The 24670-nt window shown below is 46.5% G+C and overlaps 2 protein-coding genes across 7 annotated transcripts in view; both read left to right on the plus strand.

The window, feature by feature from the left end:
• Positions 1 to 24010, plus strand: part of CHD1L (chromodomain helicase DNA binding protein 1 like) — a 41369-nt gene extending 17359 nt beyond the window's left edge. For 3 of the 6 annotated variants that reach the window (XM_075106858.1, XM_075106895.1, XM_075106903.1), the window contains 9 exons: positions 72 to 237; positions 1583 to 1728; positions 2097 to 2260; positions 2986 to 3194; positions 4270 to 4368; positions 5722 to 5792; positions 6054 to 6168; positions 6417 to 6525; positions 7224 to 9808. In XM_075106858.1, coding sequence (XP_074962959.1) covers positions 72 to 237; positions 1583 to 1728; positions 2097 to 2260; positions 2986 to 3194; positions 4270 to 4368; positions 5722 to 5792; positions 6054 to 6168; positions 6417 to 6525; positions 7224 to 7302 — 1158 coding nt within the window. In that variant the 3' untranslated portion in view covers positions 7303 to 9808. Of the gene's footprint in view, positions 1 to 71; positions 238 to 1582; positions 1729 to 2096; positions 2261 to 2985; positions 3195 to 4269; positions 4369 to 5721; positions 5793 to 6053; positions 6169 to 6331; positions 6526 to 7050; positions 7196 to 7223; positions 9809 to 23920 lie in introns of those variants that run through there. The other 3 variants (XM_075106877.1, XM_075106868.1, XM_075106885.1) reach the window with 3 other exon arrangements.
• Positions 24011 to 24055: 45 nt separating this feature from the next.
• VANGL1 (VANGL planar cell polarity protein 1) overlaps positions 24056 to 24670 on the plus strand; it is a 33675-nt gene continuing 33060 nt past the window's right edge. The window contains exon 1 of the mRNA XM_075106917.1: positions 24056 to 24196. Within this exon, the coding sequence (XP_074963018.1) occupies positions 24114 to 24196 (83 nt within the window). The 5' untranslated portion in view covers positions 24056 to 24113. The remainder of the gene's footprint in view (positions 24197 to 24670) is intronic.

The raw sequence follows: 24670 nt of genomic DNA on the forward strand, positions 1-24670 counted from the left end.
AGCTCAAGACACTGGGATTGGCATGGAATTAGGAGATATAAATACTGACCTTCCCCTTCTCTTTGTTAAAGCTGAGTGAAATCTTGAAATTTGGCTTGGATAAATTGCTGTCCTCTGAGGGGAGTACTATACAGGATGTGGAGCTAGAAAACATCCTTGGAGATACAAAAGGAGGGAAGTGGGTAATGGATGTTGTGCTGCCACGCGAAGAAGAGTATGAAGAGGAGGATACAGAGAGTAAGTTAAAGAATTTAAATACCTATGAAATGCGTGACACTTGGGTGCTCGTAGAGAAGGCTTCCCAGGCAGGGGTGGCATTTTTCAGGCAACAAGAAGAAAAGTGGACTTGTAATTGAGTGAGTGACTTGGATTTTGTTTTGTGGCCTATCCACAAACTTTATTTCCAAGCCTTTATTGGTCTTTTTCTTCTTTTTGTGTCCTTATTTGCCTATTTGTATTATAGTAGTAGCAATACTTGCCCAGTTTGGAGGGGGGGGGGCTGAATTCCTTCATGTGCTTCAAATCTTTTGAGACCTCAGATGAAATTCACAAGAAAAGAGGAAATATTCAAATTGCATATGCCATTTTTGCCAAGAGAACCGTTAAGATAGATCTACAGTTTTAGAGATACAACGGTAACTTAAGGAAAGGCTACAGTAGGTGTTTTATATTTCTCTCCAAACAAAAGAGTATTGGCCATGAAAATTGCAAGTTAAAATGACCTCAGAAAATTCCAAAATGTGAGATAAGAAATGCAGGGTCATGGAGTCTAAACAACTTGAACAAACCTACTCTGTCTTCAGTACTCTACCTTCCAGACCAAATGTCACACAACTGTGGTTAGTTTTTCACAACCCCATGCTATATGAGAAAAAATTCTAAGGATACTTTCCCTCTTCTAGCGTCACGGTGAGAAAGACTGAATTTCTGGTTTGAGTACATAGCAGCACTTAAATATAGATCTGTGACTGAAGCAGAAATATGGCCCTGCAGGTTAGGTATTTTCTGTCCTGCAGCAGTTGCCAGCAACAAGTAATTATTTGCTGAGAGTTAGCAAAGAGTGGTATTTTCTGTTGGTAACTTAAAGAGGAGCAGTGGTACCACACTGTGTAATAGTGATTAGGAAAATAGCTCACCTGATGAGCAGTGAGTCTGGGCTGAGAGTTCTGTGCTTTTATTTTGTTTGGGAGCTCAAAAGCAAAAGTTTGCTGTCTCTTTACAAAAGTTGCCTGTAACTAGATAGGAAAGCTAAATGGATTCACTGCTGGCAGAGATGGAATGACCAGAGATCAGCGATGGAGCCACAGCTTAAAACAGTTATTTGGCTGAAATAGAAAGAAAGGTTCTTCGTCAGTATAAATTACTTAAATTAAAAGCTTTTATGCAAGGAAGCAAATCTTGATTCCATTATTTCTACATGATGCTGACACTGGTCATACAAAAAAAAAATGATGAGAGTGAACATCTTTTTCTGCTGAGGGTAAAAATGTTACAGAGAAGCCAAAATTCTTTTGATCTCACTGTTCGTTTAAGGTGTTAGTGTTTTCAGTTCCTTTTTACACTTTTTAATTATTTTTTAAAGATCACATGTACGTGTACGAAGGCAAAGATTATTCAAAAGAACCCAGCAGAGAAGACAAAAAAGCATTTGATCAGCTTTTGGATCTTCAGAAAGCCTTGACTGAAGAGACCAGTAAGGAAGGGAGAGCTCTCCGGAACAAAGCAAATGTAAGACAAAAGATGTGACAAGGCACATGATGCTCTTTCATTTGCTTGTGGAAAATGAGGCTGACAGTTTTCTCTCTTCTACAGCTTGCAGAAGGCATGTTAAAAGATTTGGATGTCAATGTAGTAAAGTTGGCTCTTGAATCTCAGGGCTTGACAATTCAGCAATTCTGATAACAGATCAGAGATATGATGTGCAGGGAACTCATATCAACTTAGGTCACAAAACCACATGTATGTGACAGTTGGGGTCTGAGGATTAAGACCTGTGGACAAGTAGACAAATGGGAAAGCAGTGTAGGTTAAGGTGGGCACAAGACATGGCTTTAAGATGCGCAGTTTGTTTCCATGATACTTCTTTCTTTCTCCAGGCCCTTCTCACAGGCCTCCGGGAACAGTCAACCAGGAGGAAACACTTGTTGAGTGCAGAGGAGCAGGAGGCTAGGAGGAGGAAGCGCCAAGAAGCAGCAGCAAAGAGAGCAAGGCTCATTGAGGAAAAGAAGGCCGCAAAAATGGAGGCAGAGCACAAGAAAAAGTATGGTTTGTATAGCATCTACTACTTGGAAGCTGATGTCTGTTACACTATACTCTAGAAATGTGTGCCTGATCGACAAAAACAAGTCATGCTCTGTATCCACTCTGGCAGGTGGGGATGAGGGGAGAAGATGATGACAAAATGGCTGCATGCCACCCTCACGAGAGAGTTAATTTCATCCATCAGGATGTTTCTCTGTGTGTGCTCAAATGTGTAACGTAGGGATGTGAAGGTGGAAAACTGATTTGAGCCCCTAGCAAGGGTTCTCTTCCTCTGAATACCCTGCCTGACTTCACATCTAATTTAATTCATAGAGACTGGCCTGAATAAGAACCCTGTATCTGTGAGCTTTTGGGAGAAGCCCTCTGAAATGTCACAGTTGGCCCTGATGTATTGGTCTCACATCTGTGACCCTCTGACATGTATTTTAACTTTCTCCTCCCTGTTTCCTAGATGTTCTTCCTTTTCACCACTCTAAGTAGCTCCTTGTCCTTCATCATATTCTCACTTTTTCTATGCCTGCAATTGGCTTATCACACTGGTATGTGGCTCCTAATGTCACAGATGACACCTGTGCTAAACTTTGTTCCGGTCTAAAATAGGGGAGGGGAGCAGAGGGAATGCAGGTCTGGGTCTCTTGTGTTTCACTGTGATGATTTAAAACAAGGTGTGTGCCCCCCATCTTTGATTTTCATTGGACATCATCTTCGCTTGTTTTGTTTCAGGATGGCCTGGTGGGAGGCAAATCATTACACATCTACCTGCCTTCCCTCAGAGGGAAGTGGCTCTGAGGAAGAGTTTGAGGAGGATGAGGCTGGGCTGAATGGGGATTTATATTATGAAGAGGCAGACCTGAACTCTATCAAGTACGTCATGGGAGATGTCACCCACCCCAAGGCAGAAGAGGAGGATGCCATCATTGTCCACTGCCTAGGTGGGACTTCTGACAACAGGAGTATTGTTGGGTGAGGTAGACCAGGGGGCTGAATTGTCCCTACTAGCTCAATAGTTTCTAATTCCCATCCAGACTGAAATAATCTGGATTTGAGTCTGACTTAATCTTGAGTGGTTCAGAGGCAATACAGCCTCTGCTCTACCATGTGTAACCCACACAAGTACTAGCAAAGTATACATGGGTCTTTTCGTGCCCTCTCTGGATTTATGGGTAAGCCTCTTGAAAGATGCCTGTATGGCTTGAAATTTTAAGTCTGTGGCCAAGCGGGGACAGTTTCTCCTGAGAGCAGGGCTTTTTGTTCATCCCAAGGAAGCTGTAGGGACTGAACTGAGATATTGAAAATCATCTCCCTTATACAGTCGGCAGAGAGAGACAGGCAATTCCAGAGGCTGAGGTCTGAGTTTCTCTGTTCCAGGGCTTGTCTCTCAACATTGACAGTACAGAGGCTCTAGGCTAGTCTCCTAATTTCAGGATCTCTGTTAAGACACTAAAGCTGAGGGAGAGAAATTCACATTACAGAGTTCTTCCTGAATCAGTCAGTGGTGGAGCTGCTGTCTGACCAGGGCTATAGCAGAACATTATAATCTGCTTTGGCTTATGTTAAATTCAGCACAAAATCTCATGTTTAAAGTGGAAATGCCAAGTAAAAGTGAAAGCCCACAAATTACACATCTAGTTGTGGGAAGCCCAAGGTGCCAGTCTGGAGGATATGCTAGGTCCATGCCCTATGTACCTGTATACATGTATGTGAGGATACTGACAGGTTTATATGCCAGTACCATGGTCAGTGCTTGTTTGAGCATCCTCAGTGGATACTAAGAAGGAATTCTTCCCGCAATTTTTCAGGGAACTGTGACAAGTTTGTTTTTCTCAAGGGCTGAGGTTTATCCTCTAGGATTGTCCCTTGAGTACTGGGTGACTTCAGCTCATGTGTGGTTCCTGTATCTGTTTTTGATAATCGTTTGTTGCATTTGTACAGAGTAGGTCCCTTTCCTGCAGGGATGCTCTTCAACCTCTCTTTCTAAAAGGAGTCTAACTTGTCATTTCATTTTAGATGACTCCGGCCGCTGGGGAAAGGGTGGTTTATTTACAGCTCTGGAGGCTCGTTCTGATCAGCCAAGGAAAATATATGAGATGGCAGGAAAGATGAAAGGTAAGAGATTAAAACATGACCTTGGGCCAAGATACTTGAAAGAGCTTAAATCCCACTGATGTTGCAGGAGTGAGGTGCCTCGGTACCTTAATACTCATGTTTTTTCCTCTTTCTCTAGATGTGTGCCTTCCTAGCTCTGAAAGTAGTAATACAGCAGGTGCTTTGGTTTGACTCGTTTGGAGCGTGAGAGCTCTGCATAGGGGTTGGTGCCTGGGTTTAGCCCCAGTCAGCAACCAACCACCATGGAGCCGCTCACTCCCCCCCCGGTGGGACGGGGGAGAAAACCAGAAGAGTAAAAGTGAGAAAACTCGTGGGTTGAGATAAAGACAGTTTAATAGGCAAAGCAAAAGCTGCACGCACAAGCAAAGCAAAACAAGGAATTCATTCACTCCTTCCCATGGGCAGGCAGGTGTTCAGCCATCTCCAGGAAAGCAGGGCTCCATCACACGTAATGGTTACTTGGGAAGACAAACGGCATCACTCCAAATGTGCCCCCCCCTTCCTTCTTCTTCCCTCGGCTTTATATACCAAGTATGATGTCATATGGTGTGGACTATGCCTTTGGTCAGTTTGGATCCGCTCTCATGGCTGTGCCCTCTCCCCTTCTGGCTTCTTGGGCACCCAGCAGAGCATGGGAAGCTGACAAAGTCCTTGACTTGTTTAAGCATTGCTTAGCAACAACTAAAACATCTCCACATTATCACCACTGTTTTCAGCACAAATTCAAAACATACACATACACCTACTAGCTGCTACAGAGAAAACTAACTCTATCCCAGCTGAAACCAGGACAGTTGGTCATTCCGATCCTAAAAAATCATTAAAAAAAAAAAACAAACCAAACTTTTTCATTATTCACTGGATGTTTTTTACCATATAAGCCAGAGCCCTGCATCTTCTGTCAGAGTGCTTTTAAGAAAGATGAAAGCCACCTCAGGCAGTACTCAGTTAAGCATTTTGGTTCTCTCCAAGCACTAATCTTGTCCTGAACATGTATTAGCTTTTTTGAGCTACCTGCAGCTGGTGAAAAATGCGGTGCTTGCTGTAAGGTGGACCTGGTGTTTTTTCTAATTTCCTGGGAGATGCTTTCTTCTTGTTGTTCCAGTGTCCCTCTTTCCATTTGTGGTCTGTAACTGGGATGTGTGTGCGTGTCTGTGTGTCTCAGGATGGTGGGGGTAACATCTGTCTTGCTTCCCTGAGCAAAGGGACTGACTCTGCTGAAACTATCCTGAGGAGATAAAGAAAGCCAAAGAGTATAATACAGAACATGACAGTGAAATCACTGCTGCATTGACTCACCGTTGACTCTTCAGGACTGATTTTTTTTTTGTTCTGTTCTTGTTTTCTGGACAGACCTGGAGTTAGGAAGAACCCTGTTATTCCCCATTGATGATAAAAAATCCAGGAAAAAAGGACAAGACTTGGTGAGAATGAGAAGCTCCTTTTTCTGTTGCTCTGTCCACATGTTTTTGAAGCTGTGTGAAATGAATGTTATATCTTTTTCCCAATAATAATGGCACTGAATACTAAACGCGGCTAAGTTCAGTTCAGCATTAGAGAAAAGGAGATCTTTTTCTCATTTATTAAAGCTAATAGTTAGTAATGCAGTTTTCCAGCAGCTGTCAGTCTGTCTGTTAGTGCTGTATATAGACTCCATTTCATGGTTTTGTGTGTTTTCTCCTTAGTTGGCCTTGGTTGTAGCTCAGCACCGGGATCGGTCCAACAACTTGTCTGGCATTAAGCTGTCTGCTTTGGAAAAGGGCCTGAAGAAGATTTATTTAGCAGCCAAGAAAAGGAATGGTAAGTGTTTGTGCGGCAGAACAGTAAATCTTTATGTGTGGATTGCACCTAAAGATGATGACCAATTTCCACCTCTCCTGTACTGTTTTTTCTGAAGTGAAGTGAGAGTGAGATCTCCATGGCAGATATGTCGTGTTCCAAAATATTTCTTCTGTTCTTGTAGGGTAGCTTGAAGTCCTTATCTAGATTGCTTTCTATATGTGTATCTTGTCCTAAAGAGTGCGCACTCTCTGCTCCCTCCTTCTCAGCAACAGTGCATCTTCCACGCATTGGGTATGCAACAAAAGGTTTCAACTGGTATGGTACCGAGCGGCTCATCCGAAAATACTTGGCAGCACGGGGCATCCCCACTCTTATGTATCCTTTTGGAGTATGTTTTAGTTGGTTCACAATCTAATATTGAAATGATCCCTTAAATATCTCGGTAGATGCAAAGCAAGAAGGCAAGGCAAGGCACAGATGCCACAGTCCAGCTAAAAACTTGGTTTATCTGATTTTGCTCTCATCCAGGTACGCATTCCACAGTGAGGACTTTAGTGTCTTAGGTGATAATGACAGATTAGTGTGATTCAGTATACCTGTCAGAATTTGTTGGAACTAGATGCTAGTCTTCTGTTGACAGCCGTCAACCTGTATATGCCACGTCTGTGAGGGAGATGCCTGGAATTTCAGAATAATGGAAGTGACTCAGAAAGTAGCAAAAGTGAGGATGTGAAAAAACAATTACAATGTTCCATGCAAGTGATAACCTGCTTCTTGGCTGAACGTGGTGGAGTTGGTGTGTGTTAGGACAGGCCCTTATAACAAAACAGCTCATTGCTTTCGCCTTCCAGGAAAGGGAATGGAGGTTTACAAGGAGGCTCTGTTTTGTCATTTCTCTAGGAAGACATGCATTTGCTATACTGCCACCGTCAGCAATTCTGTGAAGCTGAAAACCTGAAACAAAGGCAACGGTATTCAGAGCATTCTGCCTCCTTCCTTGGTGAATCTCTTAGGGGACATGTTGTCTGGCATTCCTTGACACTTGACAGCATTTCCTTGACACTTCTTATTAGATACTACTTCCCTAGGAATAAAGGCTCCTCCTTTGCTTCACAAGCATATTCATCTTCAGTGACAGTCTCAAAACCGTGACGATGCAGTAATTTCATTGAGAAACGTGCAAAAAGCTAAGGACCTTTCAGGCAAGGATCACATAGACAGTCTGTATGCATCCACTTTGGAAACATGGCTTGCACAGCCATTTTTCACTCCTGTATCTCTCTGCCTTTATTGGCCAGAATATTTTCATATTGTCAGTGGCCCTGGAGAGGAGTAAGACTTCTTCAGAGTTCAAAGAGTCTTTGGATAAGGACATTGGCTCAGTCCCAGACCTGTTTTGGAGACGGAAAATCAAACTTTCATTGATGGTCAATTGTTATCCCTTACATGAAATTATTGCTAGGAATTGTTTGGCCCTCTCTTTTTCTCTCTTCAAATTTTATCCCTTGTCTCACGATGCCTCTTTTCAGTCATCTTTTTAGTTGTTACCTGGGACTCTGTGTACATTCCTATATATGGACGTCTCAGTGGAAAGGAAGGTGCCAGCTGCATGACAACCACATAGGATAAACTGCTTATACTGTTCCAGTTCCCCTGAAGTCCATTAGACTTGCATTTGGTCAAATATAAAGTTTAGCCACATAATCGTGTGCTTATAATCTATCAAAATCCTGACCAGTATTCTTGACAAAGGTGTGCCAGGCTGCCAAAATTTGAGACTGGCTTTATAAATGACACCTTTCCTTCTCACACAACTGCTTTTTTATTACATAGTTCTTTGTTGCAGCTATTGGGCAAAACCAGTTCCTTACTGCTGTCCAGAAAGCTGTATGAAAGGTTCCATGACCCTTTGATTGACTTTAAGGAAATCTTAATGCAGAGTTTTTAATGTCGGTTTTACTCTATTGCAACAGAACTTTCTTGGTTTTTTGCATTGTTGGCACTGTTGGCTTTAGCATATTTTGCAGTTGTTTTTTTTTAGCGCAACCAGGCAATAGTAGCTCCCCTAATAAGTGTTTTGACCAGACAGACTGTGAGGTGCCAAACTTAATTCAATTTAAAGTTCAGTTTCCAATAGGAAATCACCCCACAAGCAGTGGAAAGTATGTCTTTACATATCTAATTGCCAACACACATTTTATTGGCTGCATTTACACTGCCTCTGTAGCACCATCTGGTTACTTAGTAAGTTCAGGCCTAATTCTGACATGGTTCATCACACTGACTGATGTGCTTCACAAGAGAAGAAGCCTTCCTGAGCTGGAAACTCTGTCATATACTCTGAGCTCTGCCAGAAAACCCCAAGTGATTTGTTACCTCCTTTGACCCTGCTGAAGCTTAGTTAAGCTAGTGCTGCATAGCACCTCTGTGGGTAAGACCTTTCTTGCAGCAGCTCGCAGGAACAGCCCCTTTGCATTTGTATTAGGATCAGAGTCTGACTGCGAAGACGTTTTCAGGTGAAAGGTGGTGAGTAGATGTGCATTACCTTGTTTTCCCTGTCGTGCAAACTGGCAGTCTTCCAGCAGGCCGGCTGGTGGCACTGTTAATCAGCTGCAGCAGCACATATTGCTCCTCGGCCGCCTTTCAGAGAGCAGGGCAGTGATCTGCAGCCTGGAAAAACGCCCCGTCTTAGCCAGAATTAAAAGACTAATTATGCTTTTCTCTTTGCCAGCTTGACCGAACACATTATTTCAGTCTGCAGACTCATGGTTCTGTTCCTCCACCTATTCTTTTCCTGTGTATTTATTGCCCTTCTTTAAAAGGTTTCATTCCCAAGTGTTCCAGTGTGTGCAGTCTTGTTCCTTAGCTTCACAGACACCTCTATGGCCAAGTCCCAGCCCACCTATGGGTTCTCTGGCCAGCATGCAGTTGCACATGGACAAGGTATGTCTTGTGGCCAAGTCCCCCAGAATAGGTTGAAGTAGTGCATCTACCACCACTATGGCCAGGTATTCCTATCTGAGGCCTCCTGCTTTCCTTTGTTTCTACAAGAAGACGGGACCCTGCCTCTGTCCTGTGCCCCACACCCTGCCATAACTCTGACTAGAGTTATAAATGAGAGGAAGGCGTGACTACCTGCCTGTTAATGTCCCTTACCCTCTAAGCCCCCTTGCAGAGGGCTGCAAGGTTCCTGGCTCACACAGAGAAAAAGTCATGGTATGCAATAGATTCTAGCCCTCTTAGGGGCAAGTCAGACAAAAGGTGTTCTCTTTTCCCCTTCTAGCCCTCTTGGCCCGCACAGATGAAATCTACCTTATTTTTTTCCCTTTAAATTTACTTAGGAAATGCTTCTGGAGTGTGGGGGTTTTGTTGCTTCTTTTTCTTTTTTAAACAATATTCTTTAATATACTTTAAATCTGCTGAACCCAAAGAAAAGTCCTACCTCTATATGCTTTGAATTGGAAGTGAGATTTCAGCTGAATCCTCAACTGGGTTTTGCAGATTCCCAGCCAAGTGAAGTTTTTCTAGTGTTTGCTAGCCCCCACCATTTCTCTTTATTTGGGCAGAAATCATGTATTTTGGATAATTAATTCCATAAAGGGCTCAGTAACTTTTATGCAAGTTGCTATGCAAATAAACGTGTCATGCTGTTTCTTCAGCTGTGCAATACTACGCATTTTCCCTTTCTAAATAGCAACCACCCCAAAAGGGAAGGAAGGTGTTCTTTTGTAGTCGTGTCCCTCTGGCCTATCTCTTCCTCCAAACAAGATTTTCTGCAGCATAAGAGCCAAAACGCGGCTCCTTGTGCATATCTGTCATTGCATGTTTACTTAGACTTTAGATGTATGTTGCTCGATTGAGGTCAGCAGCACAGAGCAAGGTCACGACAGTTCAGGTTGGCTATACAAGCAGTTTGACCACGTAGGACCTATGAAGTGGCATCCCTTCTCAGTGAAAACCTTTCCTTGCCGACCCATGCTGGAGGCACCGGTGGATGCCATGTAAGAGTCGGCAGTAACTCAGAATGACGTTTATACTTGTGCTGGCTCAGCTCATGCTTATGTTTGTTACTTGACATGTGACTGCCTCTGGTTCTCAAAGCGTTGTGCAGACAAATTCTGTCTTTGGTGAGGAATCTCTATGGCCTGTAACTTAAGAATGATCTTTTTATTCTACTCAGGAAACAGTAGAAAAAATGGAGAAATTGATCAGGTTTATGGACATGTATGAATTTGTGATTTGTCACTGAAATTTGTCACAGACAAAAATTATCTGGATATGTCACTGTGTGTTGGAGAAGGTGGAGCCTGGATTTTAGGGAAAGAAAGAGAAAGACTGGTTCCCAAGGTGATGGAGAAAATCTACTGCAAATTCAACCTCAGTATCTTAACAAAAATATTGTATGTATGTGTCTCCAAACAAGGCAGAAACTGGCTCACAAAAATAATCAGTAGAAAAATATAAGGATAAGTAGATGGATTTCTTTTAAAATAAGCGAATCTAATGGTCCTGGTGGGAAAAAGCAAAACAAACCTTTGAGAAAAGAGATGACTTAGAAGCGTAACCTACATGTCAAGTCATGTGAAAACTCCCACTGCTTTACAACAGATGATGCTAGAAAAGACAACCTAGAGCTTTATTTAGCTAATTTGACAGGACAGCAGGTTGGTCACACACTGTGATCAGCAAATCAAAATGTAAGACAGAGTGATTCAAAACACTAAGGAATTTCTTATAAGAAGGGATAATGTCCACATTCTGGAAAGTATCTCTTCTAGTACATCCAAGATCACTTGTGTTCCACAGCTGTGACTGAAAATCCATCTTTCCCTGGTCTTCTGTCCAACTCATGCTGTTCAGAGTGAAAAAATACAAGCCTGAGGAATGCAGGAGCAGGATTAGTAGAATTACAGATGAATATTTCCTCTAAAAATTCAGACCTCTATATCATTTTGAATTCTTTGCATGAATGAGTTGCTGTGTGTTTTCCATGCTGGATCCACCTGGCTGGAGAGCAGCTCTGTGGAAAGGGGCCTGGGGGTCCTGGTGGATGGCAAGCTCAACATGAGCAAACAGTGTGCTGCTGTGGCCAAGAAGGCCAACAGGATGCTGGGTTATGTGAAAAAGGGCATCACCAGCAGAGATAAAGAAGTCATCCTGCTCTACTCGGCGCTTGTCAGGCCACACCTGGAGTACTGTGTACAGTTCTGGTCCCCGCTATACAAAAGAGATGTGGACAGGCTGGAAGGGGTCCAGAGAAGGGCCACCAAGATGATCAAAGGACTGGGCAGCCTGCCATAGGAGGATAGTCTGGGAGAGCTGGGTTTGTTCAGCCTTGAGAAAAGGAGGCTCAGGGGGGATCTCATCACCACGTACCAGTACTTAAGGGGTAGTTACAAAGAAGGTGGAGGCTCCCTTTTTACGAGGAGTCCCATGGAGAGGACAAGGGGGAATGGACACAAGTTGCTCTTGGGGAGATTCCGATTGGACACGAGAGGGAAAATTTTCACAGTGAGGACAGTCAACCATTAGAATAATCTCCCCAGGGAAGTGGTTGACTTGGCCACATTGGACACCTTCAAGAGTCGTCTGGACAGGGTGCTGGGCCATCTTGTCTAGACTGTGCTCTTCCTGGAAAGGTTGGATTAGGTGATCCCTGAGGTCCCTTCCAACCTGTGATTCTGTGACTCAACCATCCACCGACCTTGGCCTTGGTCAGATGGTGTTGCATTTGTGAGAAGATGCCTAGAACCTTCTGGAAATGTGATGAGGACAAAAATTGTCTGGATTCTCATGTTTCAGCCAGAAAAAGAATGCTCCTGCTTGCACTTCCTAGCATTTTCTTGAGTATTTCTTCAAAGTTGTGGATAGAAACAGTCCCCATGAGGAACTACAAGAAGTGAGAATGTCAGTCATGCTTCTGTTGGAAAAAGAAACCAAAGGAATGTTAAGGGAAGCCAGAAGCTGCTTCTTGTAAGATCTGAAAAAGCCTCTTTTCGCTGCCTCGAGCATAAAAGAATTACTTTATTAACTAACTTACTGAAGTAAGTGCAGGGTGTCTACTAGCCTTCCTCTGCCACTTCCAGTGAACTGGAACATCGGAATTCACATGATAAGGTTGGGGTTTTTTTCCAAAGAAGAGAAAAGAGGCAAGTTAGGAGCAAATCAAAGACATTTATGATCTCATGCAAGTTCACTGCAGAAAGGGGTGAAGAATCTGAGATCATATCAATCTTCTGTGCACCACATCATGAAAAAGGCCAAGTTTGGGCCTGACTTCATGTGAGTATCCTACCTCTTCATCTGTCTCTCTGTGTGTGCATCTAAGAGCATGGCATAAAGCAGCACCAGTCTGTGTACTTGACCCCTTACAGACCCTGCCTAAAAGATCCCCTGGCCACTGTGCCAGCAGGAGCAGAAAAAGATCAAAACAAGGGAACTGAACAGTGAAGATGTCCTGCATTACCTGCAGACAGAGCACATTCTGGACCAGGGACAGTCTTTGTTTGATGTGGACGTATTGGAGTGATTCCAGCGTAGGTCTGCTAAAATGATTCAGGGGTTGGAGCACCTGATATACCAGGAGAGGCTGGGAGAGCTGGGAATTTTTAGCCTTGAGAAAAGAGGTTTCAGAGTGGAATCAATGTGTGTAAATGCATATCAATGTGTATAAATACCTGATGGAAAGGACTAAAAAAATGGAGGCAGACTCTTCCTAGTGGTATCCAGTGAAAGGTCAAGAAGAAACAGGCACAAACTGAAATACATCAAATTCCATTTAAATATGTGAAAAAAACACCACTTTTACTGTGAGGATGCTCAAATACTGTAACAGGTTGTGGAAGGAGGTTGTGAACTTCCTGTCCTTGGAGGTCCTCAAACCCCAACTTGTCACAGCACTGAGCAACCTGCTTTAGCTGACTCTGTTCTGAGTGGGGAGACTGGACTAGATGATCTCCAAAAGTCCACTCCAACTTAAATGATTCTTCTGTGAATCTGAGATCTGTTCTGGGTAATCTAAAAAAAAAAGAAAATCCAAACCTCTAATCTTACCTATTCAGTAGTGTACAGGAGCACAGCACTTTACAAATTTCTGAACTGTGACCCTACCACACAAGCAGCTTGACTCATGTAAAACATTTCCTCATGTCTCAGTGGTTTAAACAGATGAGAGATAAGCGTGTAACAGCATCTCGGCATCTGCCCAAGCCCATCTTCAGTGTATTCCTCCTTTGCCAATTTCTGTGTAACAGCTCGCTATAGCTGGGTGCAAGTGGGCCTCGCTGCTGGGTGTAATAGGTGTCTATGCCAGCTGGGCCTGGACAGGGTGTAGGTGCTGGTCCTCTCTGAGGTTTGTATGCATCCCCAGCTTAGATCTCTTAGCAGTCTGTTTTCCGTGGGGTACTGCAACAACTCCTGCTGCTCTAGACCATGAAACTAGTATTTAGAAATCCTCTAAATCTTCTTGAGCAGCTGCTGGGGTGGCATAGTAGGAAAAGAAATACAGACTTGGCTGAAGAGTTTCTTGGTCACTTTCAAAGAAGTCCAGTTAAAGACGTTTGAAAAAGTCCCCTTTCGCGTGTTGAAGTTCTTTCCCCTGAGTTTCTGTAGCCTCTGAGGCAGGGTAGCACCTCCCCTCATGCTCTTCCCAACTCGGCACAGGTAAAACTTTGCTCCTTGCACCAAGTGTCCCCTGTGCCAGATGCATGGCCTGCGTAAACTCTAGCCTGTTGCCTTCTGTCACATTTTCTCTACCTCGTGAGTGGGGAGGAAGAAAGCCCCATTGCCATAGTCAAGCCATGGGGAGCCATCATCAGCCTGTGAGGCTGAGGCAGGCTTTCAGCAGGGTGTCAGGCGCTTTCCAGGGCAGGGGCATTGCCTGGAATGCAGCAGAGCACTCAGGCCTTGGCAAGTTTAGACACATGTTGATGCCTAATACAAGATGGAGCCTATCACTTGATATTGGCCTCTTCCAGTCAGCCACAGGGTTGGGTAAGCATGTACACCATGCAAAACAGGAGGTACTGTAACTACCAAATCAGAGTGGTACGGAAAGGTTTCCTCTAATTCCTCACTGACTTCCATTGTAAAGTCATTCCACGTTGCACAGATGTTGAGTAGGGAGCAAGCACCGCAAATAAAACCATGGCATTATTTTGGAAAAAGTGAGTGAGGGGAAATAGGAAGGGAGAAATAAAAGACGTAATCTACAGAGGCCACAGTAATACAACACAGAAACTATGTTATAGGAATAACTTCAGCGTCTTCTGCATTTGTTCCCTCTGTAGACTGGATTTTCTTAAGTAGTTCAAAAGGCAGGACTGGAATCCAGGAGGTCTAGATTTTCTTCATGCATTCCCAGCTGCTGGTTCATTGTATGGCCTGAAAACTTACTTTTAAAGGGTAAGACAACCCAAAGGTGAAATGAAAAAGGAGCAACATTTGAATACAGAAAAGGCAACTTGCACGGCACACAGAACATCACCTGTTTCCCTCCCAGCTGCCCAGACCAAGCGGTGGAAGGAATGTGGTGCCCAAGGCAGGCTTTGGGCAGCCTGTTAGAGGCTTCAGGCAGGCGAGGCCCTTCTCCCTGAGGGGCAGGAGGTCTGGCCTCATCGCAGACCTCTTGTGACCAGAGGTGAAGCACGCTGCAACCCCAGGCTACAGTTGCTGGAACAGCCCAAGCGGTCCCGAAGGCTAGGCCTTAACAGTGCCTAGCAATATGTTTGGCCTTGGGGAGAAACCCAAGAACGTGGTTGTCCTGGATGGGCGAGCTCAAAGGGACTGCTGGAGGAGAGGACGATGGTGTAGGAAGAGGTGAGGGGTGAGGCTGGGTGGAGGGGAGCTGTAGAGCCAGGAGGGCTGAGCCTTGGAGGGGCTGCGAGGCTCAGGAACTGGGCACCCGGGAGCAGTGAGAGGGGCAACGGGTAGGTTTGGGAAGGAGCGGCAGCAGCGGGAGATGTGAGGGAGGGTGCGTGCGAGCTGAGAGGCAGAGGAGGCAGAGCCGCAGGGAGAGGTTCAAAGGGTGAAATCGGGCCTCGAAGGGGTGAGTAGCGGGTCCGGCCTCAGGTCACCACCAGCTACGGCTGCAGCAAGGGCCGGCTGGGAGATGCCAGGGCCGGGGTCTGGTAGGCTGGGGAGCAGGGGGCTGGTGGGCGAGCTGGGGCGGCCGTCCCTCGGGGAGGGAGGCCTGGCCCGGGGGCGGTGCGGCTGCCGCCGGGGGAGGGACGGGGCTGCGGGGCGGTGCCGGGCACAGGAAGCGGAAAGCGGCGGCAGCAGCAGCAGCAGCGACGGCGGCCGCCGCCGGGGGAAGGCGGCGGGTCGGTGCTGGGAGCGGCATGGGGCGGCCGCGGGAGGGAGGTGAGTCGGTCCGTCGGTCGATCTGTCTGTCTGTGCGTGCGTGCGGGGCCGGCGGCGGTGCTGTGCTCTCCTCTCCACCCCGCCCTCGGCACCCCGCCGCTGCTCTGCCCCGGGGTCCTCGGGCCGGGGCGGCGGGAGCAGCGGTGGGGTGGCCGTCTCCTCGCCTCCCACGCCGGCTGGCAGAGATCGGTGTGCCGCCCTGCCACACCCCCCCCACCCCTCACCCCCAAACCCCGGCCGGGAGGAGCTGGGAGCCTGGCTGGGGTGCGGCTGTGCCGGCTGCGGAGGGACCCCGCTGTGTCCCCGCTCCCCTGCCCGACGCTTTGCGGGGCGGCCGGGGGCCGGGTCCCGTGGCTGGGCGAGCGGGGTCGGCCGGCGGGCCTCCCTCCATCCCTCCCTCCCTTCTGCCGGCCGGGGCTCTGCCGGGCGGCCTCGGTGCTGCCCTCGCCGCCGGGGAGGCTGCTGGGGCGGCGGGTCCCGGCGCCGATGCCGCGGGCGGGAGAAGTCTCCCGGGGTAAAACCCCTAAATGCCGGCGAGGGCCGCAGGTGTAGCCCCTCGCGGTGGGCAGCACCCTCTCTGCCAGGCTTTGCCTTTGAAGGAAAGTCTGCGCTCTTAACGCTCCGGCACGAGTGGATTCCCGCCGGTGCGAAGGCTCGGCTCACGCCTCGCACGCCCAGGCCGTATAAAACAAGCTGCTTGATGCTTTGGCCCAGCCCGCTGGGCAGCAAAGGGGGTCACTGCCGAGGGAGGGAGGACTCAATCGCGCTTCTCTGCTCGGAAGCTGGTTTGGTCGCAGAAGCGATGGCCAAAGCCACGGGCTTGCAGGTTGTTTCCGTTCAGCGAGTTACGGCGTGGGGAAGCTCACATGGCCAGAGGTAAATCTGCTCCAGCGACAGCCAAGGAAAGGAGACTCTCCTCCTGCGCCTCGGCAGCGCTGGCCTGGGATGCGTACCTGAACGCTTCTGAGTGTGCCCAACAGAGGGCAAAGCGATTGCGTTAGCTGTTCGGTTTCAGTAATGGCATGCTTTGGAGAGTTGCTGTGAAACATCACTGTTGTCTTATTTCAAAGACTGTCAAGGCTGTAAACTAAATCCCTTATGCTAAGGGCTGAACTCTTTGACTGCAGGGTCTATGCAATATGCCAGCATAAGTGATTTGATGGCATGGCGTTTAGTCTGGGGAAACAGTTCTATCGCTGTTTGAAGCAGTGGGGTTTTTTGGCCCTGGGTTCATAAATAATGACTTGCCCACAAGATCTTTGCAGCTCTAACGAGTTAAGAAATTAAGTCACGCTGGCTGGAAGAGCAAATTAGGATGTTGCGGAGTACATTCTGTGATATCATTGCCTGTGAGCCCCCATCACCAGGGCATCCTGACTTTGAGGAAGAGAGTTGTGGAGAGCTTCAGCAGTGCTTTGCAATCTTTGAAGAGCTTCATTCTGACCATGCTTGGCTCTTTTCCTCCAGTGGGGTTTGGCTATATATCTGGCTGCAACTATGGGACCAGTGTTGGCTCTGTGATAATTTCACTTTCTAATTTTGAAAAATAAATGGTGAATAGAGTCTTACAGAAAGCCTCCCTTAAGAATGCTCCCTATGAGCTGAAGTTTTGGAAGGATTCCAGCCTCTGTCGGAACCACCCAGGCAAGTGTCTCAACTGCCCACGGTCAGTGGCCAGCAGCTCCCTGTGGCTGCTGCTGGCCTTTTGGGTTTGGTTATTAGCGGCAGTGTTCTTGGTGGCCCTTAGCTTATCGATATGTGAACATGGGGAGGGCTTAGGGTCACTGGGAGACCAGGATACTGTACTAGGAAAATGCTACCAAGATGATTGCGGTTGTACAACTGCATGTCGTACTGTTGCGGAGGCCTGCCTTCCATCCACCCCCGCTTCTGACAACCAAAGTGAAGAATGATATCAGAAATGTGGCTTTGCTGCTATAGGGCATGTTGTCCTGCACAGGGACCTGAGACGCACATCCGACTGAAGAACTGTGGTGTCCAGTCCTGCTGGTGGAAAACGGTAATCGTAAAAGGCACAAGCAATTTTGTGCCCCTCTGTATCTGGTATTGTCACTGGGGAATTTGGCAGAAGGAGAAAATGAACCCTTGTGAAAACTATCTTATTACTTCTTTTAATTTCTCATTTAAAGATTGAGAAACTTTACTTTGGAATTATCTGATTTGGGTTAAATTAAAAAAGAGTGGTTATTTCCTCAGGAATCAACACCCTTGCCCTTTCTCCTTGCAAGGTCAGAATGGCATTGGCTTTGTACAGGGTTGAGCAGGAGGAGGGAGATAGAGGGAGACTCTATACCGTGGAGTCCAATTGTATTGTGTACCGGGGATTTGATCAGGGCCTATAGACTTTTTTTTTTTTAATTCAGATAGAAAATGCGGGAAGGCATGCAGTGTCCTAAAGGAAGGGAAGTGCACTTTCAGTAGAGAAACTTTGTAGTTTATAGCCTTTAATGCTATCTCAGCATCTAAACGCTACGGCTAAAAGTAAACTTTGAAAATAAGGTACAGGCACTGCCTGCTTGGATAGGCAGTGTCTGAAGAGTCTTGCAGGAGTCTTTCCTGTTTGTTTTGAGAAGACTGTCGGGCTTTAAAGGTCAGTATGGAAAACTGTGTTCCTTTGCGCAGTCCCCGGTGCTCTAGTATCCTGAGGGTGAGGTCCCAATATCTTCTACCATGTGCATGTCTCTGGGCGTTAAGAGGAGCCCTTGAATGTCTAGCCCCATGGGAGACACATGAGTGAGGAAGCGCAAGCTTTCACCGGTCTGACAGGATGACAGCTGAGGTATAACTTGCATGATAGACTTGAATGCTGGTTGTTCTCTGCAAACTTGGACAGCGCAGATGTGGTTCTTGGAGTGGGCAAAGGACATTCTCCAGGGAGGTACTTCACCAATGGGTCCCACACAATGATAATTCCCAACTTTGAGCTGTGTGACAGGGAGGCAAGAGGCTGGGGCTTACCTCTTGGAAACACCGCTGGCTTGGGTGGTAGCTTTCGCCAGGCGTTTCTGTTATCAGTTGAAACAGCCTCGCTGCGTTTTCAGACCTGTGTTCTCTCATGTTTTGATTAAACATGCAGGTGGATTGCTTCAATAACCAAGTGACTTTTCTTTTTGAAATATCCATGTAATGGCCTAATGGTTTTCAGCCTAGGGGCTGGAAATTCCTGGGGGACTATGAAATCTTTCTAAGAAGCCTCTGAGAAGTGAAAGAAAAGAGAACCTATTGCTGGAGGGCTTGAATTTGCTGACTACTAACCATTTTCTTAGGATGAGGGGCTTGCAAATCAAGAGCCTCTGCCATAGAGTGAAATCCCTGGTTTTTATATATTTTTTTTTTCAAGGCCAAAATTAACCTTATTTAATGAAATGCAAAAATAAATAGAAAGCTTTTGGAAACACCTAGTTTCCCAAAGCTCATTGGCCATTAAAACTAAAACCCTTGGCTCTGCGAGCAGATCAGCATGGGTGAACTTCTGTGCTTACAGCTTAGATTGCTGTGTTGGGGCCTCAGGAAATTCAAAAGCAAAAGGTTCCTGTGGCATTGCTCATAGGTCTTACTGTATATGCAGTTGAACGCAGCAAGTTACGTAACTTTGCGTTTTTCTGAAGTGAATAATAGGAGTACGCTGCAGCCATACCATGCAGCCGAGTTAATGCCAGAGTTGGAAGACTTCCTCACTGCCTAGCCATCTTTTAATTATTTTTACTCTTGAACCCTAACACTATCCCATAGCTTAGCTCTTGGGTGCTGTGTGTTTGTAAAGCTCTTCGTTTCAGTAAACGAAGAAGAAAAGATTTCTCAGCACGATAACTTGTGGGCATCCGTCACCCTACAGACAGCTGGTGCTGTTTAACAAGCGAGGCTGACAGCGTACGGAGCTGAATGTGCGCACATCCTCGCGGACGCTTGTGGCTGCTTGTGCTCCAGATGGCACTTCCAAATATATGTAACTTCATGAACTGACTGGTAAATCAACTCTTAATTGGTTGCAAGTTTTAAATGGAGTAAGATTGAAACTGTACAGACAAGGATTTCAAAGCTGAGCTGCTTTGGAGTTATTTGCCTCAGCTTCACAGGGGAAAATCCATTGAGAAAGCATAGGATGTAAAAGAGTGCTCTTGTTTGCGTTTGTCGTCCTTGATTTAAAGATGTAGCTTGCTCTTTTGAATTTCCCTTGGGCTGGGAGCCAAACTGTGCTCCCTTGAAGATGATCACAGAGCAAACTTCGTTGGAAATGGGATTGGGCTCCCAGCATGGAAAATAGCAATTCAAAAGAACTCTTTTTGGAGATTTATGAGCGTATGAAAAGAGGGAGTTACGACGAGTTGTGTGGCTGCGTAGAAACTGTAATTACAGTGATCTCTGCAGTATTCAGGGATTCTCCGCTGTCATGCAGGAATAGGGTTGCAAAATTTCCTTTGGGGTATCCTTAGCATTGTTTTCCATGTAGCACTTGGCATCCTTCTATCATCAGTGAGTAAAGGAGAGGCAAAGTGAGAGTGCTGGCTCTACTGGGAGCAAAGTGCTGGGTGTGCAGTTACGCAGTTGTAGTGGTTGAGGCAGAGAAGGCATTCCTGTCTCCCCTCTAGCTGTTCTCTTGCACTGCTGTTCACCCTGGCATTGGTTTTGCTGTTTGGGGCTGTGCTGTGAACTTGGTCACGGACAGGATCCAAGACAAAAGTGCGGTGAGGGGGAGAAAAGGGATTTTTGTGTTGTTTTGTTTTCTAGCGGCGCTGTTTGCTCACTGAGAATTGTGTTGACACAACCGAGAGTGGTGAACCATGGTGTGGAGGTGGGAACTACTTACACGGGCTTTCTTCTCAATGCCAAAATACAGTGCAACTGTATCCTCGGGCTGAAGGAGCTTGCTTTCACACAGGGCCAGCAGCTCTGCAAACAGACCGTGCCTTCAATGGTGTCCTGCAAGATGTAATGATCTTTTGTGAAGCTGTTTCAATTGGCTAAATTGGGCTCTCAATTCACACTTGTTTGTGGAGGGATGAGGCCCCAAATGATGGGGCTGCTTCTTTATGCAGCACAGTTGTCCCTGACCAGAGAATCATCATTAACAGTGATTTAGTAGAGGAGGTGTTTAAAGGCTGCTTACTTTGAATATGATTGTGCTATATAGGATACACGCACAGCTTGTCTTCTCTACCTTTGCCCAGGCTCTTGTGGTTGGCGCTATTGGGGTGGTTGCTAATCCGCGGTTGGCTTCTGTCTATGCCATTGAAATTGCTCCAACCCAAAGATGTAGTTTAGTATGTTAGTTGTCTTTTGGTCCTCTCCCTACCTCTTCCCCAGTAGTTCCAGAAGCTTTCCTGGGGTAGGGCAGGTCCCCTTCCTGCTGTAGAATAGACTAGGAGGTAGGTAGCCTGCTTGGCTTGGCTATGAGGAGTGTGTGTTTGGACTGTGCCCCTCCCTCCTTGGTTTCTTCATTTCATCCTGCTCAGACTGGAAGAGGTGTCTAGCTAGCAGCCCAGGGTATCCTTTGTTGGCCAAATCTAGGAGGCCTTCTTGGCCATCATCCTCGGTTAGGCACTGGACAAAACCAGTGGTCTTCTGCTTTTTGCAGCTGAAGTTGAGCAGATACGTTTTAGTCCTGGCAGCCCCATAACTGCCTTGGCAGGAAGATCTATGTAGCCACCACTGTGTCCTGCAGCTGGGGCCAGGAGGTGGTGCAGAGTCCCCAGCTTCGTTGTATTGCTTTTGACAATAATCCAGGAGGCTTAATGTTTTCGGGGTCCTTCTTGTCGACTTCTCACAGAGCTGTGTCAAAGCTGTTGCTCTTGTTTACACAGAGAGTGAAAGTTGGCATGATCCAGCCTGCGCCGATGTTCCTGTGTTGGTCTTCCCATGAGTCTGCTTTCTGTGCCAGGTGCCCAACACTGCTTTGCTTCACCCACCGTCAAATGGGCACCGCTCGCTCATGGTTCCTGTCTAGGCAGCCTGTGCGTTTCCACAGCAGCCTCTACCTGCTGAAATGTTCTCTAACATCTCCAGGGAAGCATGACCCTAGGCTGAGGGGGCAGAAGAGGGGCTGTGTTCCCGGTACCTGTCCCAGCTCTGATTCTTCAGTTGGGGACCTGGGGGAAAGAATTCTGTTCCATGGTTAGAGGAAAAGGCTGGGAGTTGATACTTTCCCAGAAGCCAAGGAAGAATGCATAACCCTTACTGATGTACCCCAGGAGCTCTCTTTGCTTTCCCTATTCGTGTAATGTGGTGGTATCTATTTGTGAAGACAGTGATTGTTCTCAAAGGGACTCCAGTAACATCACAAACAGTCAGTGGTTTAAGCCCATAATACTTGTTCCCACCTTTTGTACAGCTGAGGGTGTTCCTCGTTTGTAATGCCTAATGTTTCCAAGGTCCTGTGTTACCATCTCCTCTACGGGTACCATAGTGTGTTTTGAAGGCAGGGGGGTAGTGGCCTCACCCCCATTTATCGAAGGACAGACACAGAGGAAGGGTTTTTCCAAGGTTGCGTAGCAGGACAGAGGTAAAAATCGGGTTTAATGAGTCCCAGCTTATTGCCAGATCCATAATCTGCAGGCTGTGTGCAAGTCTAGGGAGTTAATGAGTGTTACATCATGTGTCCCAGGCTGGGGAATTTTTATTCCTGTTACAGTAACGATGCCATATTCCGAACTGTGCCGTGCCTTGGCTTTATGTCTTGCTGTGTTTAAATTCATCCTCATTCCTTCCCTCCCAAAACCAGACCTTTCATTCCCATCCTTATTTGTCCTCCCTAGATTCTGTGCTGCCTTTAAGGAGCTTTTCTCAAGGCACAATATGCCCTTTGAGCTTGGGAATTCCTGTACACAAAAAGTCTGCCATGTTGTGTGTCTGTCCCGTCCGTGTGTGTCCTCCCGCCCCTCCCCCAGTCCTGTCTTATCCTTTCTAGGAGCCCTGGCAAGCCCGAGTGCAAATACCTGCAGCTCCCGATGCAGCAGGAACGCTTCTTTACTTCGTTGCGGATTGCACTGCCAGCCAAGGAACCCTGTGGGGAAGAGGCTTCATTTTTTTGGCATTCTTGTATGTGGTAGAGCTCTCTGGTCGCTTATGAGCTTTTCTGGAGGTGTTAGTGGAGGAATCTTATGGCTGGAAAGAATAGTTGGCCAAGTATAAAGCCCGATTTCTGTTGTTGTCCCTCGGTGTTTGGGGAGGGAGAGGGCTGAAAGCAGTGCTTGACTGTTTTATTGCTAACAGCTTTGAAAACTTCTGTGAGCAGAAAATAATGGAGGGATCCAATTTAATTTTAAAGCAGTCTTTTGCCCAGTCTGAAAGTACGGCATGGCTGTAGTCCTGTGTTGGCTGGAGACAGCAGCCTTCTGGGCAGGAGGCATGTGAGAGCACTCCTTCGTGCCAAATGCTGGGCTGTGCCAAAGTACCTCTGTCCGTAACTGCAACCCCTCCGTCTGCACCATTTGCTATTTGCGTATGTTTCCCCAAACTGGTGACTGACTCCCCTTCTTTGCATTTCTCTTCTCACCTAACGGAGGATGTGGGTTTGGAAAGCAGGATGGTCTCTCCCGTTCTTCCCATCAGGGTTTTTGACGTGTCACTACTGGGAGTTTTTCTGATGTCACCCTGCTACTGTTCCAAAAAACATGACCCTCTTCTGCCCTTAATGGATGGGACTTAAGGTTCTGTTCCAAATGGAAGTATGTTGTAAGAAGTGTTGGCCCATATAAGCTAGATATGATCTCTAATCGACTCTCCCTAGTATTATTAGTATGTGTATATATAGAGACAATTTTAAATAAAATTCAATTCCTCGAAGCCTAAATTAGCTTCTGGAGGCAAAGGTTACAAAGAAAGGGAGGTGCACATAGGGCCATTGATTGAATAGTAACTAATGCTTGTAAAATGGGCACGCCTTGCAGTTGTGAAAACAAAGTAGGTTCAGACATGGTGGTCTGATCTTCTGCATTTATCCTAGAAAAGTCACCCTCACCCCCCATCCCTTCTTCCTCTAGACTATAATGCTGCAGTTCTGAATCTGGGGTATTTGGGCTGTGTGTTACACAGGTGAAGAGATGGCAATGTGGAAGTCAAGCCCAGTACTTTTTCTGGGGGTGAGTTGCTGTATCTAGGCTGCTGAGCCACCTCCAAGTCACTTGTCTTTTCCACATGACTTACACTCTTTCTGGATTTTTAGATAAATGGGCTAGACTTGGCAAATTAGAGATATGTTACCGGCTTATTTAAAGCTCTACAAATGCATGTATTTCTCTAGACTGGAAAGAGATATCAGCCAGGACAAGCTTGAAAATTGGGCACAGTGTGATGAGTGGTGACATCTGGCCAGGGTGAGGGAATTGCTGCAGTAGGAGCGCTGTTTTGCCTTGCTTAGAGTGCACTTCCATGGCCGTTTGTCTTTCCTTAGGTCGATCGTGAGGAGCTGAGCACCCTCCCTTCCCTCCCCTCTGATTGGATTCCTTGTAAATGAAGCTCACTCGCTCCCTGAAGACCAGACCTCACTGATGACTGGCAAGCAAAGAGTACCCAGAAAAGCACTTTTACCACGGACTCCACTTCAGGAACAAAAGTAAAATCTGTGCCCTTTCCGTGCAGACCCGATGTCTACTGCAATGGATACGGAATCGACATATTCGGGATACTCCCACTACTCAGGTCACTCCAAAAAAGCCCATAGACAAGGGTAAGGAAAAGTTTGTTTTTAATTACTTGCTGCTCTAAGCTAGGACTTGTCCTGGGGAAAAGAATTGTAAGCCAAGATGAAACCAGTGGGGCCACAGCTTTGGAGGAGATGCATGTGGAGACTCCTCGTGAGGAGCCTAGCGAGGAGACTGGACGCAATAACGCTGCTAATTTAATGATATTCAACCTGTTGCATGCAGGCTGAGGTCATGTATGACCAGAAAGATTGGGAAAGCAGCAGGAGAAGGAAAAGATCACTTAACTCTGCTCTCAAAGTACAGTGGATGAGTAGGGTCCCCAGGGAGAAGGCATGTCAGACTTCCTAAACTAATAGTTGCCAATTGTTTTCTCTGCTGATGCCATTTCTGCATTGTGTAATGATAAGGCTTCCTATCTCTCTTCACTGCTCTCCTGGCTACTCTGTTGCTGGTGTGTTGGGGTTTTTTAATAGAATTTGAGTGGTACTTGAGTCTAC

The sequence above is a fragment of the Phalacrocorax aristotelis genome, chromosome 1 (assembly GCF_949628215.1).
Source record: "Phalacrocorax aristotelis chromosome 1, bGulAri2.1, whole genome shotgun sequence".
NCBI lineage: Eukaryota > Metazoa > Chordata > Aves > Suliformes > Phalacrocoracidae > Phalacrocorax > Phalacrocorax aristotelis.